The 23,443-nt window shown below is 48.8% G+C and overlaps 1 protein-coding gene across 11 annotated transcripts in view; it reads left to right on the forward strand.

Moving 5' to 3' along the window:
- The window catches only part of C2CD2L (C2CD2 like), a 40,630-nt gene extending 23,797 nt beyond the window's left edge, over nucleotides 1-16,833 (forward strand). For 9 of the 11 annotated variants that reach the window (XM_073320648.1, XM_073320651.1, XM_073320655.1 and 6 more), the window contains 7 exons: nucleotides 137-201; nucleotides 865-992; nucleotides 1,665-1,836; nucleotides 3,087-3,188; nucleotides 8,362-8,495; nucleotides 9,261-9,543; nucleotides 12,627-16,833. In XM_073320648.1, coding sequence (XP_073176749.1) covers nucleotides 137-201; nucleotides 865-992; nucleotides 1,665-1,836; nucleotides 3,087-3,188; nucleotides 8,362-8,495; nucleotides 9,261-9,543; nucleotides 12,627-12,850 — 1,108 coding nt within the window. In that variant the 3' untranslated portion in view covers nucleotides 12,851-16,833. The remainder of the gene's footprint in view (nucleotides 1-136; nucleotides 202-864; nucleotides 993-1,664; nucleotides 1,837-3,086; nucleotides 3,189-8,361; nucleotides 8,496-9,260; nucleotides 9,544-12,626) is intronic. The other 2 variants (XM_073320656.1, XM_073320652.1) reach the window with 2 other exon arrangements.
- Nucleotides 16,834-23,443: the final 6,610 nt, after the last annotated feature.

The following is a 23,443-nucleotide window of genomic DNA, read 5'->3' on the forward strand; positions in this document are numbered from 1 at the left end:
CAAAAAAAGGGTGCGGTAAATTCTTGTGAAAAGGTGCAGGTGGGTGAGGAATAGGGTCAGTCAGAGGAAAGGAGTTCTTGGGTGGAAGTCTTTTGACATGTGCCGGGCACCAATCCTCCTGTTTCTGTCTTGACAGGGAGCTGGGGCCACGAAGTAAAGAGTTGAAGCTGAGAGTACTGGAGAAGAGCAGTGGTGGGGAGAGTGAGTATGATCAGCCATAAACAGTAACCAGTAAGGCTCAAAATCACAGGATTCAAGAGAGTCATTCCTGGTGTTACAACAGCCCCTGAGATCTTTACAAGTGAAAATCTTCTCCTCGGAAAAAGGCTGGCCAGTTCACAAGACCCACACATTGAAAACTGAGTGTCTCAGTGCAAGCCACAGTGTTTGGGCTGCAAATTCCCCAGGGAATGTTCACATACCCACCCAGACTGGACTTCTGATTTAATGAAAAACACTTACTATAGTTCTCAGGTTTGACATCTTCAAACTTAGATTTTGGGCCAGAGGCTTTCCTTTTCACCCTTCTGATGCCTAGAAACCACCAAGCCATTGCATGATCTGGCTGAAAGGAGGAGGGGAGTATGCTACTCGATGCCAGATGAGCATTACAGAGAGCAGTTGGATTTCGGTTCAGTTGCACTAGTTGCAGGACCTGAGTTTGAAGGAACTTGCAAAACTCCACCTTATTTTCACAGGACGAGGAGACTCTCTCAATTGGTTTGTGGTGAAGTACGAGCATAAAGTCCCACTGAACCCTCCTGCAACTCTGAGGCTGCCTCGTGGGGTCATGGAGTTAAGTCCCCAAAGGCAAAAAGGGGCTTTTGGGGGGTGTCTGGGCTGAGTTTGTTCTTCCTCTCACAGATGTGCTTCTGGGACATACTGCTGTTTCACTTGACTCCTGCAGCAAACAACCATCTGGGAGGATGGTCTATTCCCTGACTCCAGGAGCTGGGCAGCTGCTCGCACCTGCGGCTACCCTTATACTGGAGGTAAACATATGACCTATGAAGAGCTGTGAAGTGTTCTGCCAGGGAAGTGTCGTCTAGATGACAGGCCACTCCACAGGGAACTGGAATTCAGGATCTGGGAATGATACAGTGCCAGCAAACGAAGCTTCTAGAGTGAAGAATGGTATTGTCTTCCCCCTTACTCTCTAGCTTCCCTACAGCTGACTGAAGGAGTGGTAATGGATGGCGGATGATTGGCCTTCCTGGTTCGAGGACAGTGTGATCTAACAAGGGGCATACGTCTTCCTGGCCTGATGAAACTGCTTATGCAGCTATCACTTCACTGATAGTGATGTATGTTAGGGCCTTCAGTGCACAGCAATGGGATCCAGGCTCACGCTCTCAGATTTTGACACTGTAGGCTTAGCAGATAAAAGACGAGGCCTGTAAGCTGCTTGTGTGACTGGGGATGAAGGAAAATATGCCACTTCTGGAGGGCGGTGTGGGTGGGAAAGGGATAGTGGGCTGTGCCTCTCAGTTAGTAACCCAAGAGCAACCTAAAGCTCTGGGGTCATAGATTGCTGCTCTGTGCAAGCTCACATGCTTAATCCTCTTACCACGTGAGCTCTGAGTGGAAGTCAGGCCTTTACCTTGCCTGGGGTGTCACCAGACGTAGACTCTCTCTGACTTATTTGCATCCTGTTCTCTTTTAAGCTGCTCTACCATGAGTCTCCTTTGTCCCCGAATCCCCAGTATGCCACATCACTGCGCACCAGCATCACGCCCACCAAAAAAATCGAGATGGACCGTACCATCATGCCAGATGGCACCATTGTGACCACTGTCACCACCGTCCAGTCAAGGCCCAAGGTGGACTGTAAGCTGGGTAAGGACTGATTAGGACTTCATACAGGGGCAGGTGTCTAAGACTTTGCTGGTGGCTGCTTTAGCAATATGAAGTTAACTCTTACCTTGTCAGGCCTAGCTCTGTGGTACATAGCTAAATTTTGTAGCAGTCAGATCCAGCAATCCCTTCAATGCGCTCCTTTTGCAGCGGGGAAGAAGGGTTACTGTCGGCACTGCGAGTGGAGATGGTGGTGGTACCATTGCTATTTCACTTCCTACGAGCTACTTAAGAACGTAGGAACGGCCATACTGGGTCAGACCACAGGTCCATCTCGCCCAGTATCCTGTCTTCTGACAGCAGCCAATGCCAGGTGCTCCACAGGAAATGAACAGAACGGGTAATCATCAAGTGATCCATCCCCAGTCTCCTATTCCCAGCTTCTGGCAAACGGAGGCTAGGGACGCTTGGGGAATCTCGCTGTACCCTTGGAGGATGCTGTTGGCACTTTGCTAACCGTGGGGAGATAAATGTAAAATGATAAGCCTCTTCAACCACGCTTAATAGAGACAGTCTGGAGATGTGGGTTTTAATTCGTGGACTGTTTTTGGCTTTTGATATGACTTTGGTCAAATCACTTCCCCCTCTCTCTTTCAATTTCCTTATCAATAAAATGGGGATAATACTGAACGCATGTGTTTTGGGATGTTAATTTGTCAGCACAGAGCATTACATATTATTTGATAGACCCAAATCCCCTTCCACCCTGCTGTGGCACATTTTTCAGATGAAGAGGAGATTTGCAGTTTGCTCCCCTGGTGTCACTGTTTTAATATATATGTATTTCCTGGGATGGGGTGGGGAATCATAGAATATCAGGGTTGGAAGGGACCGTGAGCGGTCATCTAGTCCAACCTGCTGCTCAAAGCAGGACCAATCCCCCAATTTTTGCCCCAGATCCTTAAATGGCCCCCTCAAGGATTAAACTCATAACCATGGGTTTAGCAGGCTAATGCTCAAACCGCTGAGCCATCTGGGTATGCTAGGTCTAGTGTCTGGGCTGCTACACAATACATTTGCCCCATCTCTGATGGCGATCACTCCTCTCAGTGTGTGTTTTGTAAACAAGTCCTTCTGGATGTAAGGGGTCCAGTGGAGTCCCCCAAAGAGTTCACCTCCCTGTGTCTGTATGGGGAAATGGTGAGTTAATTTCATCCTCCTCAAAAGGCAGGTGACCTCAGCTGAGGCCTGGCTCTTCTTAATTTTGTGCCTCTTTCCTTTTTTGAGTCTAGATTCACCCTCGAGGTCCCCATCCAAAGTGGAAGTGACAGAGAAGACGACAACAAGGCTTTCAGAGAGCAGCTGTCCCAGCAGTGCCTCACCCAGCAACAGCTGTAAGTGCACAGGAAACTGAGATCCTAATCTGGAGCAAAGGCGCTCTCTCCTCCTTCACAGTGAAAAGCTGGGGATTGAGTTGGTGAGACTCATCAGCAGTGGCCAAATGCAGCTCATCCTCATGGCCCCACTGCAGGAGGAGCCTCTTGGATTAGAATGTTCCATATGGTTTTACATTCCAAACCTAGAATTCTTCATGATCATTGAAGCAAATTTCCTGAGTCACTCTAAGGGGAAGAATGGGTTAGTTAAAAACCCAACCCTCTACTCCTTGTTCTCAATTGTTAGCTTTGTGTGTGCGTGCTCTCAGTGTATACTGTCCCAGCTCTGTGCAGATAGCTGACACAGCAGACCTCGATCGAACTGCCCAAAAAGACACAGACTCTGTTCTGTAGCAAAGACGTTCAGCCAGGTTTATTGTTGTCGAAGCACAGTCCTAGTATCCCAAAGACTCTACAGGACCACTAATGCATGTATGCCCGTTACAATGGACTAGCTCAGTGAATGACAGGACTGGGACTTGCCATTCCCTCTCCTCAGCCAGACAAAGACCCCCTCTTTATACACTGATACAAACAAGTTACCTATTGCCCTTCTGACGTGGTTAGTTACCACCCTTTACTTTGTACATGTTGGTAGATCAAACCCTCTCTGTCCATCACGGCTGTCGTCCTGACCTTACCTTTAAGAGGGCCAGTGTGTCCCTGTACCATCTTCATGGAATGTGTTTCCACCATATCTTGGTATTAGGGTGTTCTGGCACTAACCTTCTAGAATATGTTTACATGAATACTTAGTGCCAAGAAGTGCTTGTGGTTTTTTGAAATACCAGTCCTATTTCTGCCAGGTTCTGTGAACTTGCAAATAGGCATGTTTTGTAACAGCGCCTGACTTCTGCTCATAGCTTGACTCTTGCAAACTTGGTTTTCTTCAAGTGATTGCTCATGTCAGTTACAAGTAGTGTGTGCACGTGGCGCGCACACATAGTCTGAAGGTTTTTCCCCTAGTGGGAGCCATCAAAACAACTCTGGAGCTCTGTGGAGCGGCACTCCTATGGAGGTGAATATAGGTCCCTGCCGCCTCTTAAGTTCCTTCTTACTGCCAGTGTCATTGTTGGAGCTGCTTTGTTCTCTTGCCTTGGGCAAGCTGTTCTCCTAGCAAACAGTTGTTCTTGTATCCTATATAATTAGTTCATAGATAAGTTTCTGTTGGGGGTTACCCTCCACCCCCTATTTTCCTACTCTCCTCCAGGGACTGAGGTATGCCTCAGTCTCGAGGCTTCAGATCCTGCGGGTCTTGCCAGAAGCCTATGCCCAGGAGAGAGCTTCACAACTCCTTCTTAAAGTGCTTGGGGGAAGCCCACCAGGCTTAAAAGTGGAGGATCTTCAGGAGCTTCCCCCCAGGGACTGAGAAGGAGAGAGACTTCAGACTTAAGCATCTACTTAGGCAGTCGGCTCTCCATCCCCAGCTGGCTCAGACCGCTTTGGGATCCAAGCCCCAGTGCTTCGTTGTGAAGAGGACCGGTCCAGATACCCGTGGTACTGACGCTCTCCGGCACCGAAGACAAGTTTGGCAAATTCTCAGCACCGATCTCACTTGCCAGTGCCGCATAAGAAGCAGAGAAGAGCCGAAAGGGGGCCCTTGCTGACAATCTGAGCAAGGGAGCGCGAGGATGCCTGCAGAGTGCATCCCACGTTGAGACACTCTGCGTCTGCTCGGGGCAGCCGGTACCATTGACTCCGGCCACCCAGGCGGAACCATGGAGTCTGTTTCCGTTGGACTTTCTGGGACGGGAGAGCCAAATCAGGGAGTTGGACATGCCGTCCACTTCTGAGGCACTTGAGGCCGCCAGGGACCTCGTAGAGGTGGCAACCCAGCACTCCCTGGCGCCAGCAGAGCCAGTCATCCTTGCCTCAGCATCGATCACTGGCACTGTCCCACATGGCACTGCCATGGAGCCTGAGATCAGACTCTGAGCCGGAGTCATATGTTTCCAGATGCAGCTGGCACCGGTCTTGTTGCTCCAGGCATAACGAGATGTGGCAACTTCCAATGATGCCCTGGCCACCACAGTGGCAGGCACCCACTCAGTGGCCATTCTGGACCTCATGGGTGTATCATCAAGCCCAGGGGCCGAGCTCCAGGTCTCTTTCGATTGCCTCAGACAGACGGACCTCCATCTGCCGCCATGGTGAGGGAGCCTGCAAGGGGTTCCGAGACCAGCGCCCAGCCCAGCACCAAATTTGGCACCAAGTTTGCGTCCGGAATCGCATCTGCCACTGCGCATTAAATACCTGCACAAGAATACCTCTGAGAGTTGGAAGGTTAGGAGGATCCCATGCCGATGAGGGCTTCTTCATCCTCCTTCCCGGACAAGGCACTAACGGGCTCTTCTGCCTCCTTACCGGCTTTGGCCAATAGAGCCCATCAGGAGTTGCTCAGAAGAGTAACCCAAAATCTTGAGCTGCAAGCGGAGGAGGCGTCAGAAGAAATGGACCTTATGGCGGACATTCTGATGCCAGAAGGTCCTTCCAGGGTGGCCTTGCCATTGATCAAGACTATCCACAATACTACCAAGACCCTCTTGCACACTCCTGTTTCCATTCCTCCCACAGCTAAAGGGGTGAAGAGGAAGTACTTTGTACTCTCTAAAGGGTACAAGTACCTTTTTACCCACCCTCAGCTGGGCATACTGGTCGTGGATGTGGCCAATGCCAGGGAAAGGCAGGGTCACCAGGGCCCCACTCCAAAGCCTAAAGAGGCAAAGAAGCTGGATCTCTTTGGCCATAAGGTCTATTCCAGCGGGGGGCTCTAGCTTCAAACAACTAATGAGCAGGCGGTTCTTAGCTGCTATAGTTTTAACTCTTGGGGGGTGGTTTCCCCTCACCCCCATGCCTGGGAGCCAGGGGAACAGAGCAGCCTGGGGCCCCAGGCCTCCACGGGCAGGGGCAGGAGGACCTGGCTTGGAACTCCCTGTCCAAGTTTAAGGAGCTACTTTCGTCTGATGCCCGATCTGACTTTGGGGAGGTCCTGGAGGAAGGCAAGGACTTCCTTGCAGGCTGCATTAAATTCAGCAGACTCGGCCACCCGTACAATGTCCATAGCCATTGTCATGTGGTGCAGCTCGTGGCTACAAGTCTCAGGCCTCCCCCTGGAGGTCCTACTGACTATACAGGACCTGCCCTTTGATGGTGTGGGTCTCTTCACTGAGCAGACAGACTCTAAGCTCCATAGACACAAGGACTCTAGAGCAGGGGTGGGCAAACATTTTGGCCCGAGGGCCACATCTGGAAATAGAAATTGTATTGCGGGCCATGAACGCTCACAAATTGGGGTTTGGGTGCGGTGGGGGGTGGGTGAGGGCTCTGGGGTGGGGCCAGCAATGAGGAGTTCAGGGTGTGGGAAGGGGCTCCGGGTGGAGGAGTATGGTGTGGGTGGGGGAGGGGAGAGGAGGGATGAGGGCTCCGGCTGGGGGTGCAGTCTCTCTGGGGTGGGGCTAAGGATGAGGGGTTTGGGGTGCAGGATGGTGCTCCGGGCTAGGATCAAGGAGTTTGGAGGGCAGGATTTGGGGTAGGGGTTTGGGGCACGGGGAGAGGCTATGGGGGGTGCAGGCTCCAGGCCATGCTTACCTCGAGCAGCTCCCAGAAGCAGCTGCGGTGTCCCCACTCCGACTCCTATGCAAAACCGCTGTGCACTGCACTGTCTTCAGGCGCCACTCCTGCAGCTCCAGTTGGCCACAGTTCCCGGCCAATGGGAGCTGTGTGAACGGCGGCAGCGTGCAGAGCGGAGCCCCCTAGCTGCCCCTACGCATAGGAGCTGGAGCGGGGCCATGCCGCTGCTTCTGGAAGCCGCGTGGAGCGGCCCCTGACCCTCCTTCCTAGCTGGAGCAGCGGAGCAGGGCCAATGCAGGTGCTTCTGGGAGCCACGTGGAACAGCCCCTGACTCTGCTCCCCAGCTGGAGCGCCACAGCACCAGAGGGGGGCAAGCCCCAGACCCCACTCCCCAGAGGGAACTCAAGAACCGGCTTAAAATGGCTGGCGGGCCGGATCCAACCCAGGGGACGTAGTTTGCCCACCCCTGCTCTAGAGGAACTTTAAAGTCCTTGGGGTTTCATAGGCCAGCCCCACAAAGAAAGCATTTCAAGCCTCTGCCCCTCTCAGCCGAGGAAAGACTATCACAAGAGGCGGGGTAGGAGTAACAGGAGAAGGCTTCCGCAGACCTCCATTACCCAGGGCCAAGGCTCGGCGAGACAGTCGCCGGTTCCTAAGAATTTTCTCTAAGAACATGTCCATTCCAAGATCCACTTGCCTCCCCTTTGTTGGCAAGAAAGAATTGAAGAGGTGGCAGGTTATCAGGGACTTATATTCACTGCCATAATGGTGCCACTCCAGGGGGCTCCACAGCTGACCTGACGGGCACCGCTAGGAGAAAAACCTTCCAGTGACCATGCACACGGCGCGCACACACCTAGTGGGAATGAACATGAGCAACACATCTCGCAGATCCAAAGTTACGATAGGTAGGTAACTGTTTTTTAGACCTTACAGCAAGCCCCTCATACAGGCCTCATGTCTCAGGCTCTATTTCTACTACACTCCCTAATTTCCTTCCAGACACTGTCTCATCAATCTTGTATGTCTGTAAGGCATCTCATCCCAAAGTGCTTCACGGATTGTATACACATGGATTGCTTCTTATCTCTGAGTTAAAACACACCAGCTGTTTAATAGTATAAAACAAATCTTCACGACAGTTTAGGACAGGAGGTGAAGCAGAATCTCATACCCATTTGAAACTGCATGGTGGATTTAAGGAGGCAAAGTGCAATTGTCAGAGTCAGTAGTTTGTGCCAGGACACAAGCAACCAAACTCCTAATAATTTATAAAAAGTTCTAGGGGAACTTCAATGCCCATGAGTGGCTGGAACTCTGAATTTTTAAGTTTTTTAGTTCAGCTATCTACTCTTCCAAGACTTCCTTCTCCAGCATCATGCAGGTCATTCAGGAAAGGCTGTGGTAACTTCTCTTCTTGGGCCTGTTTCACACACTCACTCACATTCACTCTCACTCACTCACTTGGACCACTGGTAATGCATCTCAGTCTGGAGGTGACTTATCTGTGCTCAGGAGTGCTGCCATCATGTCCGGGGGTTGTTTCCTCTTTTGTGTTCAGGGGACAGTCACATGTCCAATGGCTTGGATCCTGTGGCCGAGACAGCAATCAGGCAGTTGACTGAAACGAATAACAAATCTGCCAAGAAGACCCCGACAAAACGCAGCACACTTATCATCTCGGGAGTTTCCAAGGTAACTGGTGATCTGGGACCTCTCCCCTGAAGTTGTGTACTGAGGGTTGTTAATAGGGGTATGGGTGTCATGATGCTTGGTCCTGCAGGGGATCTCCTATACAAAGGAATCTGTTTGTGCTGAATAATGACCTGCAATCATGTAGTATCACTCCACAAAGGATCTCAAAGCACATTGCCATCACTGAAATGCACCTGTCTTTGGGTGTTCAATAGGTCACAGCAGTAGGATAGGAAGTTAGTGAAGATGATGCAGTGTCCAGTTGAATCTTCATGGGGGATTTAGAGAGGGGGAATGGGATTTCATCAGATGTCCCTGGCTGGAGGAGGAGGAGAACCATGCTGTGTTATGAGATCCACACACTTCAAATATCTCTCGCCAAATAATGGCAACTATACAAACATAAGTTCTCCTAGCAGTACACTAGGGCATTGGCTCCTCTGAGGAAACAGAACTTGAAGGCTTGAGCATCAAAACATGGGGTTTCACAGCGCTTGAGAACATGCGCAAAGCCCATCCGTCCTGAGCCTCAGAGTCCCACCTGATGTTCCTCTCATGGGGCAGTTTAGTGTTTTGAAATAGAACTCTGTAGCTTCTCCTCTCCATCCAGGCCCGAGAAGCTAATTTTCCTCCTAGATGGGAGAATTAGTAAGAATGGCTTGGGCTCTTTATTTTTAAGGAGGGGAGGAGATGGCCCAATGGAGACTAAGGTAATTTGTGAACTTTAACTCTCAACTTCTGTTTTGACCTTTGCATCCCCTCCAGGTACCAATTGCCCAAGATGAAATGGCACTTTCTCTTGGTTATGCTGCATCTATGGAGGCCACCATGCATGGATATTCCATAATGGCAGACATGTGCGACCACCCCCAGAGCTCCACTGAGCCATCTCAGCTGCTGGAAGCATCATTCTCAGGACAGAGAGCTAGTCAGGAGCTGGATGAGACAACACGATCAGACATCTCTGAGAGACCTTCGGTGGAGGACGTGGAATCTGAAACTGGCTCCACAGGAGCCCTCGAAACCAGGAGCTTAAAAGATCATAAAGGTGAGGCTGAGTGAGCAATGTTCAGCACAGCAGGGCCAGGGGGATGACATGATAGTCTCACACTTTGGCAGTGCAACATCTTTCTTCTAGCGTCCGACATGTGGGTCACATCAATTTCACTCATGTTCTGTGTTACTGCTTTTGTAATGGGGAGCGGGAGGGAAATGTTCTGAATGAGTAGTTGTGGCTACTTCCATAAGGGTTTTGGGTTTTTTTTTTAAGGCAGTCACTTCTTGTGAGCAAATCAAGGTGAACTGTGTACTGTAATTCACGCTGCTAGCTAGGAGATCTTGCTAATTACTCAACTGAGTAAGTGAGCAGGATATATTACAAAACACCAGAAAAGTATAGTGTAATTTTTAAGACTAACTCACTAGTAAGTATTCTGCAGGTATAGCTCATAAGTTACAATGACTCTCTCATGGGGGACCTTGCTATAGCGCAGGGGTGACTAACCTGTGGCTCTGGAGCCACATGCGGCTCTTCAGAAGTTAATATGCAGCTCCTTGTATAGGCACCAACTCTGGGGCTGGAGCTACAGGTGCCAACATTCCAGTGTGCCAGGGGGTGCTCACTGCTCAACCCCTGGCTCTGCCACAGGCCCTACCCCCACTCCACCCCTTCCTGCCCCCTCCCCTGAGCCTGCCGTGCCCTCGCTCCTCCAAACCTCCTGCATGCCACCAAACAGCTGATCAGGAGGTGTGGGGAGGCATTCATCAGCTGGGCTGCCGGTGGGCAGGAGGTGCTGGGACTGGGGTGGGGGAGCTGATGGGGAAGCTGCTGACACATTACTGCGGCTCTTCGGCAATGTACATTTGTAAATTCTGGCTCCTTCTCAGGCTCAGGTTGGCCACCCCTGCTATAGTGTCTTTTTTAAAGCTTTGATGAGAGTTGGAGCTGGTGTTAGGTGTATGTGTGTGAATTATGGGATGGAGGTTCTGCTGTAGTTAAGATAAAGGAACCAAACACTTCTGCCTAGGCTAAATATTGATTGGTTGCCTGCAAATGAGGCAGGAAAATTGCGCTGGAGCCCCAGTTTAAACATAAGAAAATGGTCCTGAACTCTTCCCTAACTTCCCGAGACCCATTGTCATGTATGTAAAACTAATGAGCTGAAATTCAGCAAAATATGAACCATGGAAAAGGTTTTTTGGTTTTTTTTTATTAGGAGAGACTCTTGCCCCCATATCGATGAGCCTGAGAGATAAAGGTGCAGGATTGCATTGTGGTCACTAGCAAAGAGCTAGCTTCAGTGATCACCAATAAGGAAATGGAGACAGAAGGGTGAAAAAGATAAGGAAGAAATGGCGTGCTAAATCATTGAGCTGATCTCTTGCCCACTCCCCCTTGCTTGGAGGTAGGCTAGTGGAAAGATTCTCAACCAGGGGTTCGGGGCCCCCTGGAGGGCCGCGAGAAGGTTTCAGGGCATCCACCAAGCAGGGCCTATGTTAGACTTTCTGGAGCCCAGGGCAGAAAGCCAAAGCCCCACCGCATGGGGCTGAAGCCAGAGGCCCTGAACACTGCCACCTTGGGCTGAAGATGAAGCCTGAGCAACTTAGCTTTGTGGGAGCCCCCTGTGGTGTGTGGCCCTGGGCAACTGCTCTACTTGCTACCTCTAATGCTGGCCCTGGCTTTTATATGCAAAAAAATTGTTGTTGTGGCACAGGTGGGCTGTGGAGTTTTTATAGCATGTTGGGAGGGGGCCAGAGAGAAAAAAGTTGAGAACCCCTGGGCTATTGTATCCCCAGAGCTCAGACTGGAAACCAAGTGGTGGTACTCTCCCAGGCTGCAGACACAAGGCAAGTTCTATCCACTTGAGATGCCGCTCAATTTCTATTGTATAGATGGTCAAAATACAGTACAATCACATGTACTCTGCTGGTCCTCTTGGGCCTGATTCCCCTTTAAATTAGGTTTGAAAACAACCTTGGAACTGGATTAAGGTATAAGCACAATCGACACATACCGAGGGCCTGTGGTCTATCATGAGATTTTGATGCATTTCATTTTTAAATGAAAGCTGTTTCTAGCCCTTGTGGTTGTTAAGAAAAACTTGAAAATGTGAACTGAATGTAACTGATGTAGTGATACCCAAGTCAGACGGTCTCCAGCAGAGAAAGGAGCAGCAGCCTCTAGAGCAGTGGTTCTCAAACCTTTGAATTGGTGACCATAGGCACCAACTTTTGTCAGGGCCAGTGGGTGCTCAAGCCCTGGCTCCAGCCCCTCCCCAACTCCGCCCCTCCCTGCCTCTATTGGATCCCTCCCCAAATCCCCACCCCGGCCCCGCCACCTTCTCCCCCAAGTGCGCCGTGTTCCTCCTCCCCCCTCCCTCCTAGGCTTGCCATGCGAAACAGCTGTTTCGCGGCACAAGCGCTGGGAGGGAGGGGTGAGAAGCAGGACCCAGCGGCGCTCTCAGGGGAGGAGGCAGAGTGGAGGCAGAGGTGAGCTGGGACCAGGTGGGGAGCTGCCGGTGGGTGCAGAGCACCCACCAATTTTTCTCCCTGGGTGCTCCAGCGCCTATGTTGGTGACTCCTTTCACATGGCAAGCCTATGAGTGACCCCCCTACTTATAAATTAAAAACATTTTTTTATATATATTTAACACTATATTATAAATGCTGGAAGCAAAGTGGGGTTTGGAGGTGGAGGCTGACGGCTCGCAACCCCCACAGAATAACCTCATGACCCCATGAAGGGTCACAACTTGTGTTCCCTCTAGGCTGCGCGGTTGGGTGGCCGTCCAGGAGTGATTCAGAGGCCATGCACTTGATTAGCACAGCCGTGCACATCTGGCGATGTGTGTTCAAGTGCCCCTCACCATATTGCTCCTGCAGCTGCTCTTGGGACCCTCCTGCTGGCTGTGCAGAGCGGGAAGTGAGGGCGGTGCTGATGTCAGGGTGTCCCTTCCACCCCCGTACCCTATCTCCTCAGAGAAGGGGAGAGGGGACAGCCTGGCTGAGGACACGGAACAGGAGAGAGCTGTTGGGTCTGAGGTCTGAACCAGGCTTCCCAGTGAGTGAGTGCCTTAAAGAGACAGGGCATCGTTATGTCTGTCTTCCTCTTCATTTTGTCTCTTTCTCCAGTCAGCTTTCTCCGGAGCGGCACCAAGCTTATCTTCCGGAGGAAGAACAAGCAGAAGGAAGCAGGCCTGAGCCAGTCGCATGATGACCTGTCCAATGCCAGCACCAGCTCTGCCACCAGGAAGAAAGCCAGCAGCTTCTCCCGGCGCCTCATCAAGCGCTTCTCCTTTACGTCTAAATCAAAACCCAAGGCCAACGGCAGCACAACATCAATGGGCGAGAACTAAGGGTGGGATGAAAGATTGCATTGAAGCCCCCTTTGTCTCTGTGTCTTTCCCACCCCAGGTATCTGCGAACTACAATCCAACTCCTTCCTCCTTCAGCTGAGGTGGATACTTCACCTCCCCTGGTCCTTTATATTGGTTGAGGAGGTAAGGGAGTTATCAACCTAAGTTTTGGGTTCATTAGCCACCCTGTTTCTGCCTCTTCCGGATATCATGACCCATTTGTGCTTGCAGAAGCCCTGATAGCTTGCTAAGCAGTCATTCTGACTGCTCCAGGCACTGGTGGAATGACTCCATGTCCTCCTGATTGCCTTGCACCTTTGACTTCTCCAAATGACCTCTTAGAAAGGGGATGGGGCCTCCGAGGTGTCTGCTCCAGGGTTAAGACTTAACTCCTTAGTTCCTGAAATCTTTAACTGTGTGACAAAAGAAACCCTTGATTAACTTTTTTGGGGAAAAGGGGTTAATCTATGGAAGATCAGGGCTCCTCCACTGTACTTCTGCATGGTGCAAAGTTCATGGTCTGACTGAGGAGTGATACCCGTTCGCTGCAGGGAAAAGAGTAACTCCATAAACTAGTTACGCTATTTGAACAGTGCCCCTCTGTTTTGTAGAGAATGTTGGGGATTTTTCTTTTAAGGGAAAGGACTTACCAGAAGAAGGGAACACTAGGTGAGACTCTGCAAGACAACTGGGTCCTTGCAAAAGTCATCTTATTATCACTACTGCAGCAGCTGCTAGCCAGCCATGAGGCTCCCTCTATTGCCAGGGTGTTATAGAAAGATGAACTGATCTATAGATGTAGCTCCCCCAAATGTGGTGTGCACCACATTTAGCTGTCTGGACCAGCAGCTAGTTTTTGTACATATGGTCTCCTTTTCCTACAGAGATGGCTGGGGACACTGGAGGAGCAGATGTTATTTGGTCTTGTAGAATGCAAGGTCCTTGCACTGTGCACAGCTGTTGTGGTCCATGGGTGCTCTACTCTGAAGACAAACATGATGCTCAGAAAATGAGGGATAGATTTGTGCTGGAGGAGTGTTTGCTATGTAGCTTGAAGTTTATTTTAGTGGCCCACATGCCCCATTCTTTAGTCGAAAGAATAAAGGTAAAGTCCTCCACAGAAAAGATTTGACTTGTTAAAATGGATCTTTCCCTAGTGGCTCCTGATGGCACTGACGACGACTCCTCCTGCAAATCTGATTCTGACTACGTATCTTTCTTTCAAGTAGTATGAATGTCCTCAATTTGTCTTGTATTGGCAGAGGAAATGATGCTAAGAAATGCAGAGGCCTTCAACTTCATTGCATGGAAGAGAATCAAGTAGACAGGCAGACGCTTTGCCCTGAATGTGGTAGGGGTTAGAAGTTTCAGAATTTACTTTTCATTAAAAAAAAAAAAGGGGGGGGGGGAGCTTGTATGTGGAAAAAATTACTCCTGGGTGATTGCAGGAGGACGACAATTAAGTTTTGTAAAAATTACAGATGAAGTCCCGTCTATAGGAAAATCCTTGAACAGTGATCGTGGGGCACATCAAAAGACTAGGAGGGGGTTAGCAGTATATAACTGTGAAGAGTTTAGGGCCAGGAACTATTCATGTTTCTGGGCTCAGGGCAGCACTAGGTTCTGGGTAGGATCCAGAGTACACAGCTATGATTTGAAAGCTAATGAGTGGGGCACCTAAGTTAGAGGTGCTCTTTAGCATTGTCCCGCTCACCTCAGCTAGACTAGGGTGTGCACAGTATAAAACAACTGGTCCAGTTGCCTGACCAGTAGCCTCCTCTTTCCCCAGCTTTTGGTCCTGAACAGTCTGTTCAGTCTCAACATCCTTTCTATTTTTCTCCCTTTTCCTTCCTTGCTGAGAAACCATCATGCTTATGCCACTCCTTCCCACACATTATCGGCCCACAGCACCTGCTGTCTGTCACTGAAACATGAGCTCCTTGATGGAGACTGTGCCAAGATCTCAATTGGGGCATGTTGGCAGTTTTGGAGGACTCCTAGAAAGACGTATAACCCACTTTTCTGTCACAGCTCACCTTCCTCTGTGGTCTCAAAGCTGTAGGCTTTCCTGACTGGAAATCCTCCACCTGCCTCATTCTTAGTTTTGTTTGTTTTTATTTCTCTCAACTTTTGGGAGGTAGTTTGAGACTAAAAGTGGTTAACGTTCTGAGGTCAGACAACATCAATATTTCTCCAGTAGCTACCTGTGAAACCCTTCCAGGGATGCTATAGCAGCTTCCCTGGAAGGCTGAAGATAGTAAAATACCCATGTTTGAGGTTAGACTGAACATAAACTATGAGCTGAACATGACTTTGAATAACAGAAACAAGCAACTTCTGAGCTGCAACTTAACTGTTTCATAAGTTTGATTTGAGCTTAAATTCTTCTTAAACAACAAATGGAATGGGTTGTCTCTGCTGGAGAGTACCTGGCTGTGAAAATGCCAGTGCAGCTCATTATATACTACTTCAAATGTAAAAATCCAGACACTTCAGTACACCCAGACAGTCCCTTGCAGATGGCTCCAGGGCATGGTGGATATCTCCTTAGTAGGGTTAAACTAGGAGTCTCGTCTTTACTTTCTTATGAACTTTTATTTAAAGTATCTGATAATTGGGTGATCATATTCTTAGAGCAGGGTTGCTCCGTTTTATGGTCTTGGTTAAATGACACATTCTGCTCCTTTCTGCATCTTCACATTTGTACTCAGTAATTTTTCATGTATAGCTGCTACCATGCATGAGCCATAGATTGTGGGACTTTTGCCCATGCCTTTTGTGTACTTCTGGTTACTTGATATATGAGGAATGGTGATGCTTCAGCCTCACAATTAGGTGGAATTAGGTCAAGTAACTGATCTACTTTTAGCATACTTACAGGTGAAAGAGGCCATGTATGTCTTTTGCATCCAAACACTTCTAGAATTTGATGCGTTTAAGAAGCAGGTCCTACAGGATTTTATTTTCAAAACTGATCCTTAAGTCTTAAAAGATCTAACTTCTTCTTTCTCTACTTGTACTTATTGCTTTGAATGTTTGCTGTGTAAACTATCTTTCACAGAGGCTGCAGTACCCTCAATGGATTGTTTATTCCCTCAACCACTTGACTGCTCATCTTGGTGCTATCACAGTAATTGTGGTATAACCACCAGGATCCACGAGGATGAAGATTATTTTGCACTTTTTAGATTAAAGCTGCAGAGCATCTCCTTAAAGGGTCACTGGGGTCAAACACTTACATTTAATAAAAACTGGTTCTTTACCAGATATCAGTGTTTTGATGTGTGTGGGAGGAAAACTGAATGTAACGTTTTAGGGTTTGTTTTTTTCTTTTTTCTTTTGGAAGAATTGTACTCTTTTGGCACATCTGCTGTGCATATAGTGCAACTTTCTGCTGGCCATTTGAGAACCAAAAAGTGAAAGTGATTCTAAACAAAATGAAACTGCAGTGTTATTGTCTAGCCTGAAACTAGTGCAAAAAAATACACAATGCAAATGAATGTCAGTGTCTAATGTGATGGTAATAACACACAGCAAATGAAATACATTTTAAAAATAGCTTTTAATTTGAATATCCTTTTCTAATTGGCTGGCAGGGCTGTTTTTAAGCCTACAGATGAAAAATTTAAAGTCCATTTTCTGTCCTCAGTCTACAGGCAGTCCCATCTCATGTCAATAGAAACTGCATGCATAGATAAGGAATGCTGTGCAGCTTTAAATGTTAAGGGACACACACATACAGGCTTAAATACAACAGGCTGTGTTATGGAGATCTCTCTTTCGAAGGCTATTTCAAAAAGCTGCATGTTAATGGAACCAAGTTCTGTGTGTGTGTGTGTGTGTGTGTGTAGGGGAGGGGGCTATGATATGAACTGATTGAAAAGGAGAGGTATAATCAGTAGGTCTGATTACTGCCCTTTACAGACTTTGTGGTGTTCCATACTGGCAATCCTCCCCATTCCCATAGGCATTTCTTGTAATGTGGTATGTTTAAAAAAGAGAGAGAGGGAGAAAACTGTGCTTCTTACAAATATCTGTTGAATTCACAGTCAGATGAGTAGAGGTAATGGAAGGGGGACTACATCCAGGCAGAGAATGGGACAAAAAAGTGTGGTGAAGATGTGGGTAGTGAAAAGTTTTATACAAACCTCTGCAAATTGTTCACTCTTTATTCAGCTAAGTTAATTACTACTTTAGACTATGCATGTACATATATACAGCATATTTGTGTGTGTGTGTGTGTGTGTGTGTGTGTATATGGAGGTTTTCTTCTATTTCCTCTGAGTTAATCATTACTTAGGGACTTGTTTCCTGTGAAAACATCTTTCTTTGGGTTAGATTTCAAATCCATAGAGCTGGGGACTTGTGGGCAACTAGTAAGCCAATCTGATCCCAGATGGGACAGCAGCTGTAACTTAGACCTTATTTGTTCCTTTCAGCTGTGTTTTTTTTTCTTCCCTTCCTGTACATAACAAATATACAGTGAAAGTGTCCTATCCTTGGTAGCAGAGATTCAGTGAAACCCCTGATTTAAAAATAAAATAAAAAGCTGGTGTGTCCCCTGTGATATTGTAGCTCCCTTTACATGAGTGCCCCTCAACCCAGGACTCCTTTCACAGGTATCTGCTTGCTTTGCTCACTTGACAGGTTCTGGAGCAAACACCCACATTGAGCCTGAGCTAGTGCCCCACATTTGTGCTCTTTTGTACTTTGATGCCTTCTTTGTGGGTGGATTATTTTAACCCCAGATTTCAATGCAAAGAAAAATAGGAACTGTTTAGCTATTTAAGAGAGTCAAGTACAATGATTTATTTAAAGATTAAACTAATGAAATTCTGCACCTTTGTAAATGTTTAAGAAGAGTTCCATTGCTGTGTAATGGCCTGAACTTGTTAACTTATTAAACTAAATGGGAGTTATAAACAGTATCTTGTGTCCTCACCTCACATGTCTTGCAGTTTGTTGAAAAGGTTTGAATAGCCAGAAATCAAAAAACAAACAACCCCAATTGTTAAATTTAACAGCTTATGGAATTTGCAATATACTGTAGTACTGGAATAATAGTTAATGAGAGATGAAGCCTTCAGCAGTTGCTGTGTGACTAGACTAGTCCTATCAGTCCATCTCTTCTGCAATATACCACTTTTCAGAGAAGCAAGCGGTGGGGGGGAATGCACCCATACAAGTTTGTGGTGTGGGTGATGTAACACTCCAGCAGCATTAGTTGCCTCCGTGAAATAGTTAGCTCTGTTCCTTCTTTACTTTCTCTGCTGTATACCTTGTGCTGTTGGCTCCTCCTTTCCACCTGCCTCTGCAACAGCTTTGGTAGACATTTTAACCTGTTACGTGATGCAACTCATTAGACCTCCCTGTATGGAAACTTAATTCTGCTTGAAATAGGATGTAGCCTATACTGAGACATGTCTTATTTCTAATCAAGTGTCCCATATCCTGTATCAAGTCTATATAGGATACATTGTGTCCTTGATTCCACTAATACCATGGCGCTCAAACTTTTTTACTGGTGACCCCTTTCACACAGCAAGCCTTTGAGGGCAACACCCCCCCCCCTTATAAATTAAAAACACTTTTTAAAATATATTTAACACCATTATAAATGCTGGAAGCAAAGCAGGGTTTGGGGTGGAGGTTGATAGCTCGTGACCCCCTATGTAACCATCTCAGAACCCTCTGCGGGGTGCTGAACCCCTGCACTAATACTAAGGTGAAGAATCCTACACTTCTAGCATGGTTATGGTTATTATACATAATAAATGGTACTCTTAATCTTTGTATGATTGTTTTCCACATATCTGCCCTTCACTGCTGTGAAAAAAATAGAAAACTAGCCTCCTGTAGGGTAAGCCGGCCACCAGCAGCTGTGTGACCTTTATGTAAAAATGTCTTATAGAGTGATGGCGATATAGCAAAAGCCACTTGCACACCATGCAACAACAAATTGGTCCTAGAAAACCTATGAACAATGCTACATATTCTTGAGCCTCATCCAGTGGCCCATTATCTTTTAACTGACTACTGAATGTATGAATAGATAGGAAAAAAGTGCTGTATAAAAAGTAATATTATTATCCCCTGGAACATGAAGAGAGGAAAGAGGAAGGATGTCTGGGGTGGAAGCATTCATGAACAACTGAAGGGAATGGGGGATTGTTTAGAACATCTAAGGAGCTGTCTATGGGGGGAGCACAAGGAGAGTGTTAAGGAGACACACACACACCTAGAGATATTTGCAAGAGCAGGTACGGTGGCAGAGTGGAGAAGGTTGCAAATGGAGATGGCTAAGATGAGTTGACAGTAGCACATAGGAAAATGATTAAGGGAATCCCTCAGTTCCTATTTTGGGATATGAGCTCAGGAACATTAGTGGTGCAGGAGGGAGCTATCTGGTACAGCAGATGAAGGGAAGAGGGCACTTGGATATGTATGTGGAGACACTTTAAAAAGGTTCAGCAGGAGTACATGAGGGAGACTTAGTTAGGGAGGGCTTGAAGGGGGACTTTTTAGGGGGAGCATGCAGGGATGAATATAGGGTGCTGACAGAGACTTGTAAGGGGGAGAAGTTTGCAAAAGTACTCAGCAGGGACTTGCTTTTGGGTGAGCAGACAGGTAGAAGTTTGGAGTTTGCAGTAACCCACTGGGACAAGAATATGTATGGTTGGTGTTAGGGATGCAATCAGAGATGGGGAGAAGGCAAGCGTGTAGTTTTGGGGGGAATGCACGTGGGAGACTCTGGATGTGCAGAGGTGTAGTTTCAAGGAATATGCGCAAATGGTTATAGTAAAGGACGCACAAAGGGGATGTGTTTAGGTTTGGAGGGAGAATCATGTGGAAAGGTGATTGGAGTAACACCCCAGGGGCCTGTTGTAGGGGAAGGATGCAAAGTAATTAGTGGTGCATACAGGAAAGGTTAATAGAGTGGGGAGCTGATTAGGATATCTGACAGGGATGTGGTGAGAGAGAGAATGTGTGGTTGGGTTGGGTTGGTTTTCTGAGGAGGGGAGGGAGATTGGAGAATACCATTCTTAGGCATGTGAGAGCAGCCAAATTATGTGAAAAATGGTTTTATCATTGCTACTAAATCAATCCGGATTGAACCCTGTGCTTCAATTTCACTCAGGCTAAGATCTGAATAGAACACAAACACATAACACACTTTTTTCAGATTTTGAAAGAAATGTACTGACATGAATAGAACTGACCTGGAGGATATTTTTTGAAGCTATCATTGCACAATCAAAAGTGTCCCTTTTAAAAATATTTTAAAATTAAAGCTAACTTAAACATTCCATGTTCCTTAAAGTGAGAGAAAAGTACAATTTATAAACTGGACTCTAGGACCAAGTTTTGCTAAATAAACACGTGCAGCCAAAACCCAGAGAAGTGAGAATGACCTGTGAGAATTAAGCAGCGTAATCAATGACTGTCGGCCTATGTCTCCCATCAGCCACGGCGGGCCCTAGGGCACCATGGGAGACATAGGGTCCTCTGGCCTCTAGCTCCCATTGGTCATTGCAGAGCCCCCCCTTTCCGGGGCGGTGCCCTTGCGAGGCCGCAAGAGGTCAGGCTGTGCCGCCATCGGGAGAAGGTCGGAGGCAGCGGGCGGTATAGGAAGCCATCTGGGGAAGGAGCAGTTAGGGGTTGGGAGATTGAAGACCTGAGATGCCGTGTTGAGGGGCCCTGGTCTGGAGCCCCGTGCAGAAGTCTGGCCCAGGTTCCCTTATAAGCCTCCGTGGGAGTGGCAGAGTGGGGTGGCCTATTTGGGGACTGATAATACCCTGGCTAGGGGGAAACTTCAGTGCTCTATAGAGCAGGGGTGGGCAAACTACAGCCTGCGGGCCAAATCTGTCCCGTGGGATTTCCACCCCTGTGGCACCACAGGCCACGTGCCACTCCCAGAAGCGGCCGGCACCACATCCCTGCGGCCAATGGGGGAGGAGGGGGACAGAGGGCTCCACGTGCTGCCCTCGCCACCCACCATGGGGAACCGCGACCAATGGGAACTTCGGGGGAGTTGCCTGCAGGCGAGGGCAGCGCAGGAGCTCTCTGTCCCCCTCATCCCCCAGGGGCCGCAGGGACGTGGTGCCGGCCGCTTCTGGGAGCAGCGCGGGGCCAGGGCAGGGAGGCAGGGAACCTGCCTTGGCCCCGGTGTGTGCCGCTGCCACCCCAGAGCTGCTCCAGGTAAGCGGCGCTGGGCCTGACCCTGCCCCCCAAACCCCTCCTGCCCTGAGCCCCCTGCCGCACCCCAACCCCCTGCTGCACCCCAACCCCCTGCACCCTAGCCCCCTGCCTCATCTCTGCTGCACTCTGCCCCCCTGCACCCCAACCCCCTGCCGCACCCCAACCCCCTGCCAGACCCCTCCTGCACCCCAACCCCCTGCCAGACCCCTCCTGCACTCCTCCTTGCACCCCTGCCCTGAACCTGCTCACACACTCTGCACCCCTGCCCTGAGCCCCCTTGTACACCCTGCACTCCTCCTCTGCCCCAGCCCCTTGCCCTGAGCCCCTTCCTGTCCCCCTTCCCACACCCTGCACTCCCTCCTGCACCCAAACCCCCTGCCCTAGCCCTAGCCCTACATTCATGGCCCTGCATGCAATTTCCCCACCCAGCTGTGGCCTTTGGGCCAAAACGTTTGCGCACCCCTATACTGGGATGTTTGCTGTCATCAGTGAGACTGTGCCGGCTTGGGCAGGTGCTTGGCAAGGTGGGGGTTGTAAATTTCTGATGAAGAATGCTCTATGTTAAATAAAATTACCGTGTGACAAACAGTGGCATCTGGTTCTTTTCTTAAAGTGTGAAATAGCAACTAGGGGTCACTGCCCAAATGGGGGGGGGGAAATGGATGGAAACACACATGGCACTGTCCCACCTGTGACACCCCAACACCTTGAGTCCCCAAATCCTTGTACCTGCTATCACTTGTTAATGGTGCCTCCCTCCACACCTTGCAGCAATCCAAGCCGGAGAAAGCGGACGTGCTGGAGATCACAGTGTAGCACATGGGGAGCCTGCAACAGAGCAACATCCTGGGTAATGACTCCCTAGCACCCTGTAGTCTCCCATGGACTGGTGAGGATCAATCTTGGGGGAGGGTCTGTCTGCCCCAATGCCACCCAGAGGGAGGATCCACACCTCCTATCAGGCTCAGTGGGATGCACTCTCTTGCCCCCCGTAGTCTCCAATGGGTCATATAGGATCTGTCTGCCCCAGGGATGGTCCATGCCATGCTGAGGAGAGTTTATGCTGCCTGCCAGGCTCAAGGTGTCACTCCCCCACAATCTTCATGGGGACTTTGGGAAGATTCTTGTTGCTATAATGGGATCCCAGAGCAAAAGTGGCTGGTTGGGTGTCTTCAGGGCTATGGGGTCTGGGCCCCAGAGGTGTGAACTCAGAGTCATGGCTTCGGGCTCAAGAGAAAAGGGGCTGAGACTAGAGATGCCCAGAGATGCACTGTCACCCTACAGCTCCAGTACTGCTGCATCCAAAAGCCTCACTCAGGTCTGGGCCTAATTGTGTTGAGCACTGCATGGAAAATCAGAGAGAAACAGAGATGTGTATGGAGATGGATAGATGAGCATCTCTGGCATACAGAGGAGGGATGGAGAGATGTGTGTGGCATATGGAGGACAGATGGTGATGCTGCAGGCTGGCAGGTTTGTGGGTTTGGCTTGTAGCTGATTGCCACAACAGCTCCTGGCCCCCCATTTGCTGAGCTGTTTCTGACACTGATCCATCTCTTGCAGCCACCACCAAGCAGAGCGTGGCCACAGAGCAGCACTACAGCAGTGGCTACATCAGGTGCATGGACCAGCTGCACACTGTGCTCCTCAGCTGCTCAGGGACGGTCAAGCACGTGGGCTCCTGGCTGCTGAACAACCTGCTCCAGTGCCTGCCCCAGATCTCACCCTCTCCTGCTCCCAGAGTAGCCTGCTCACCACAGAGACCAAGACCAGCCCCCAGCTGGAGCCCCAGCCCAGGGCCCAGCTGGCCTGGCAGCCACTGTCCCTAATGTGGAGAGCCTGATGTCTGGTGGGGGGAGACATCCCAGCATCTCCTCTTTAGTGTCAGGACATACTATTACAAACTGCTCCCTGTCCCAATTTCCTACCAGTTGCGGTTACATAACAAGTTTTTGCTGCCCTGATGCAATTTGCCACTCCCACAATTCACCAGCCCTGGGTCTAGGAGTAGCAAATTGTGACAGATGGGTATGCCTTCTCACAATGCTACTTCTGGGAAATATCTATTTGAACTTGGGACACTCATGAAATGAGTTTTCTAATTGAATACATTTTTCTAAGTTAGAAAACATTTGTTTTATTGAGGTCCAAATTTAATATAGAGATTTCATGGGGTAGGAAACTGTGACAGGGCAGATACCATCCGTCACAAATTGCTATTTCTGGACCAGGGCTGAGGCAACCAAGGAAATCCGGCAGCATTGAAGTGATAGGATCACAAATAATAGCCTGACATTAAAAAACAAAAAACCTTGAGTATTAAAACCTGTAATTTACTGCGTCACAATAAAAACATAGGTGATGTTATAATAATAATGAAACTAATGTTTTTGA

Source organism: Lepidochelys kempii, chromosome 22 (assembly GCF_965140265.1).
Source record: "Lepidochelys kempii isolate rLepKem1 chromosome 22, rLepKem1.hap2, whole genome shotgun sequence".
NCBI lineage: Eukaryota > Metazoa > Chordata > Testudines > Cheloniidae > Lepidochelys > Lepidochelys kempii.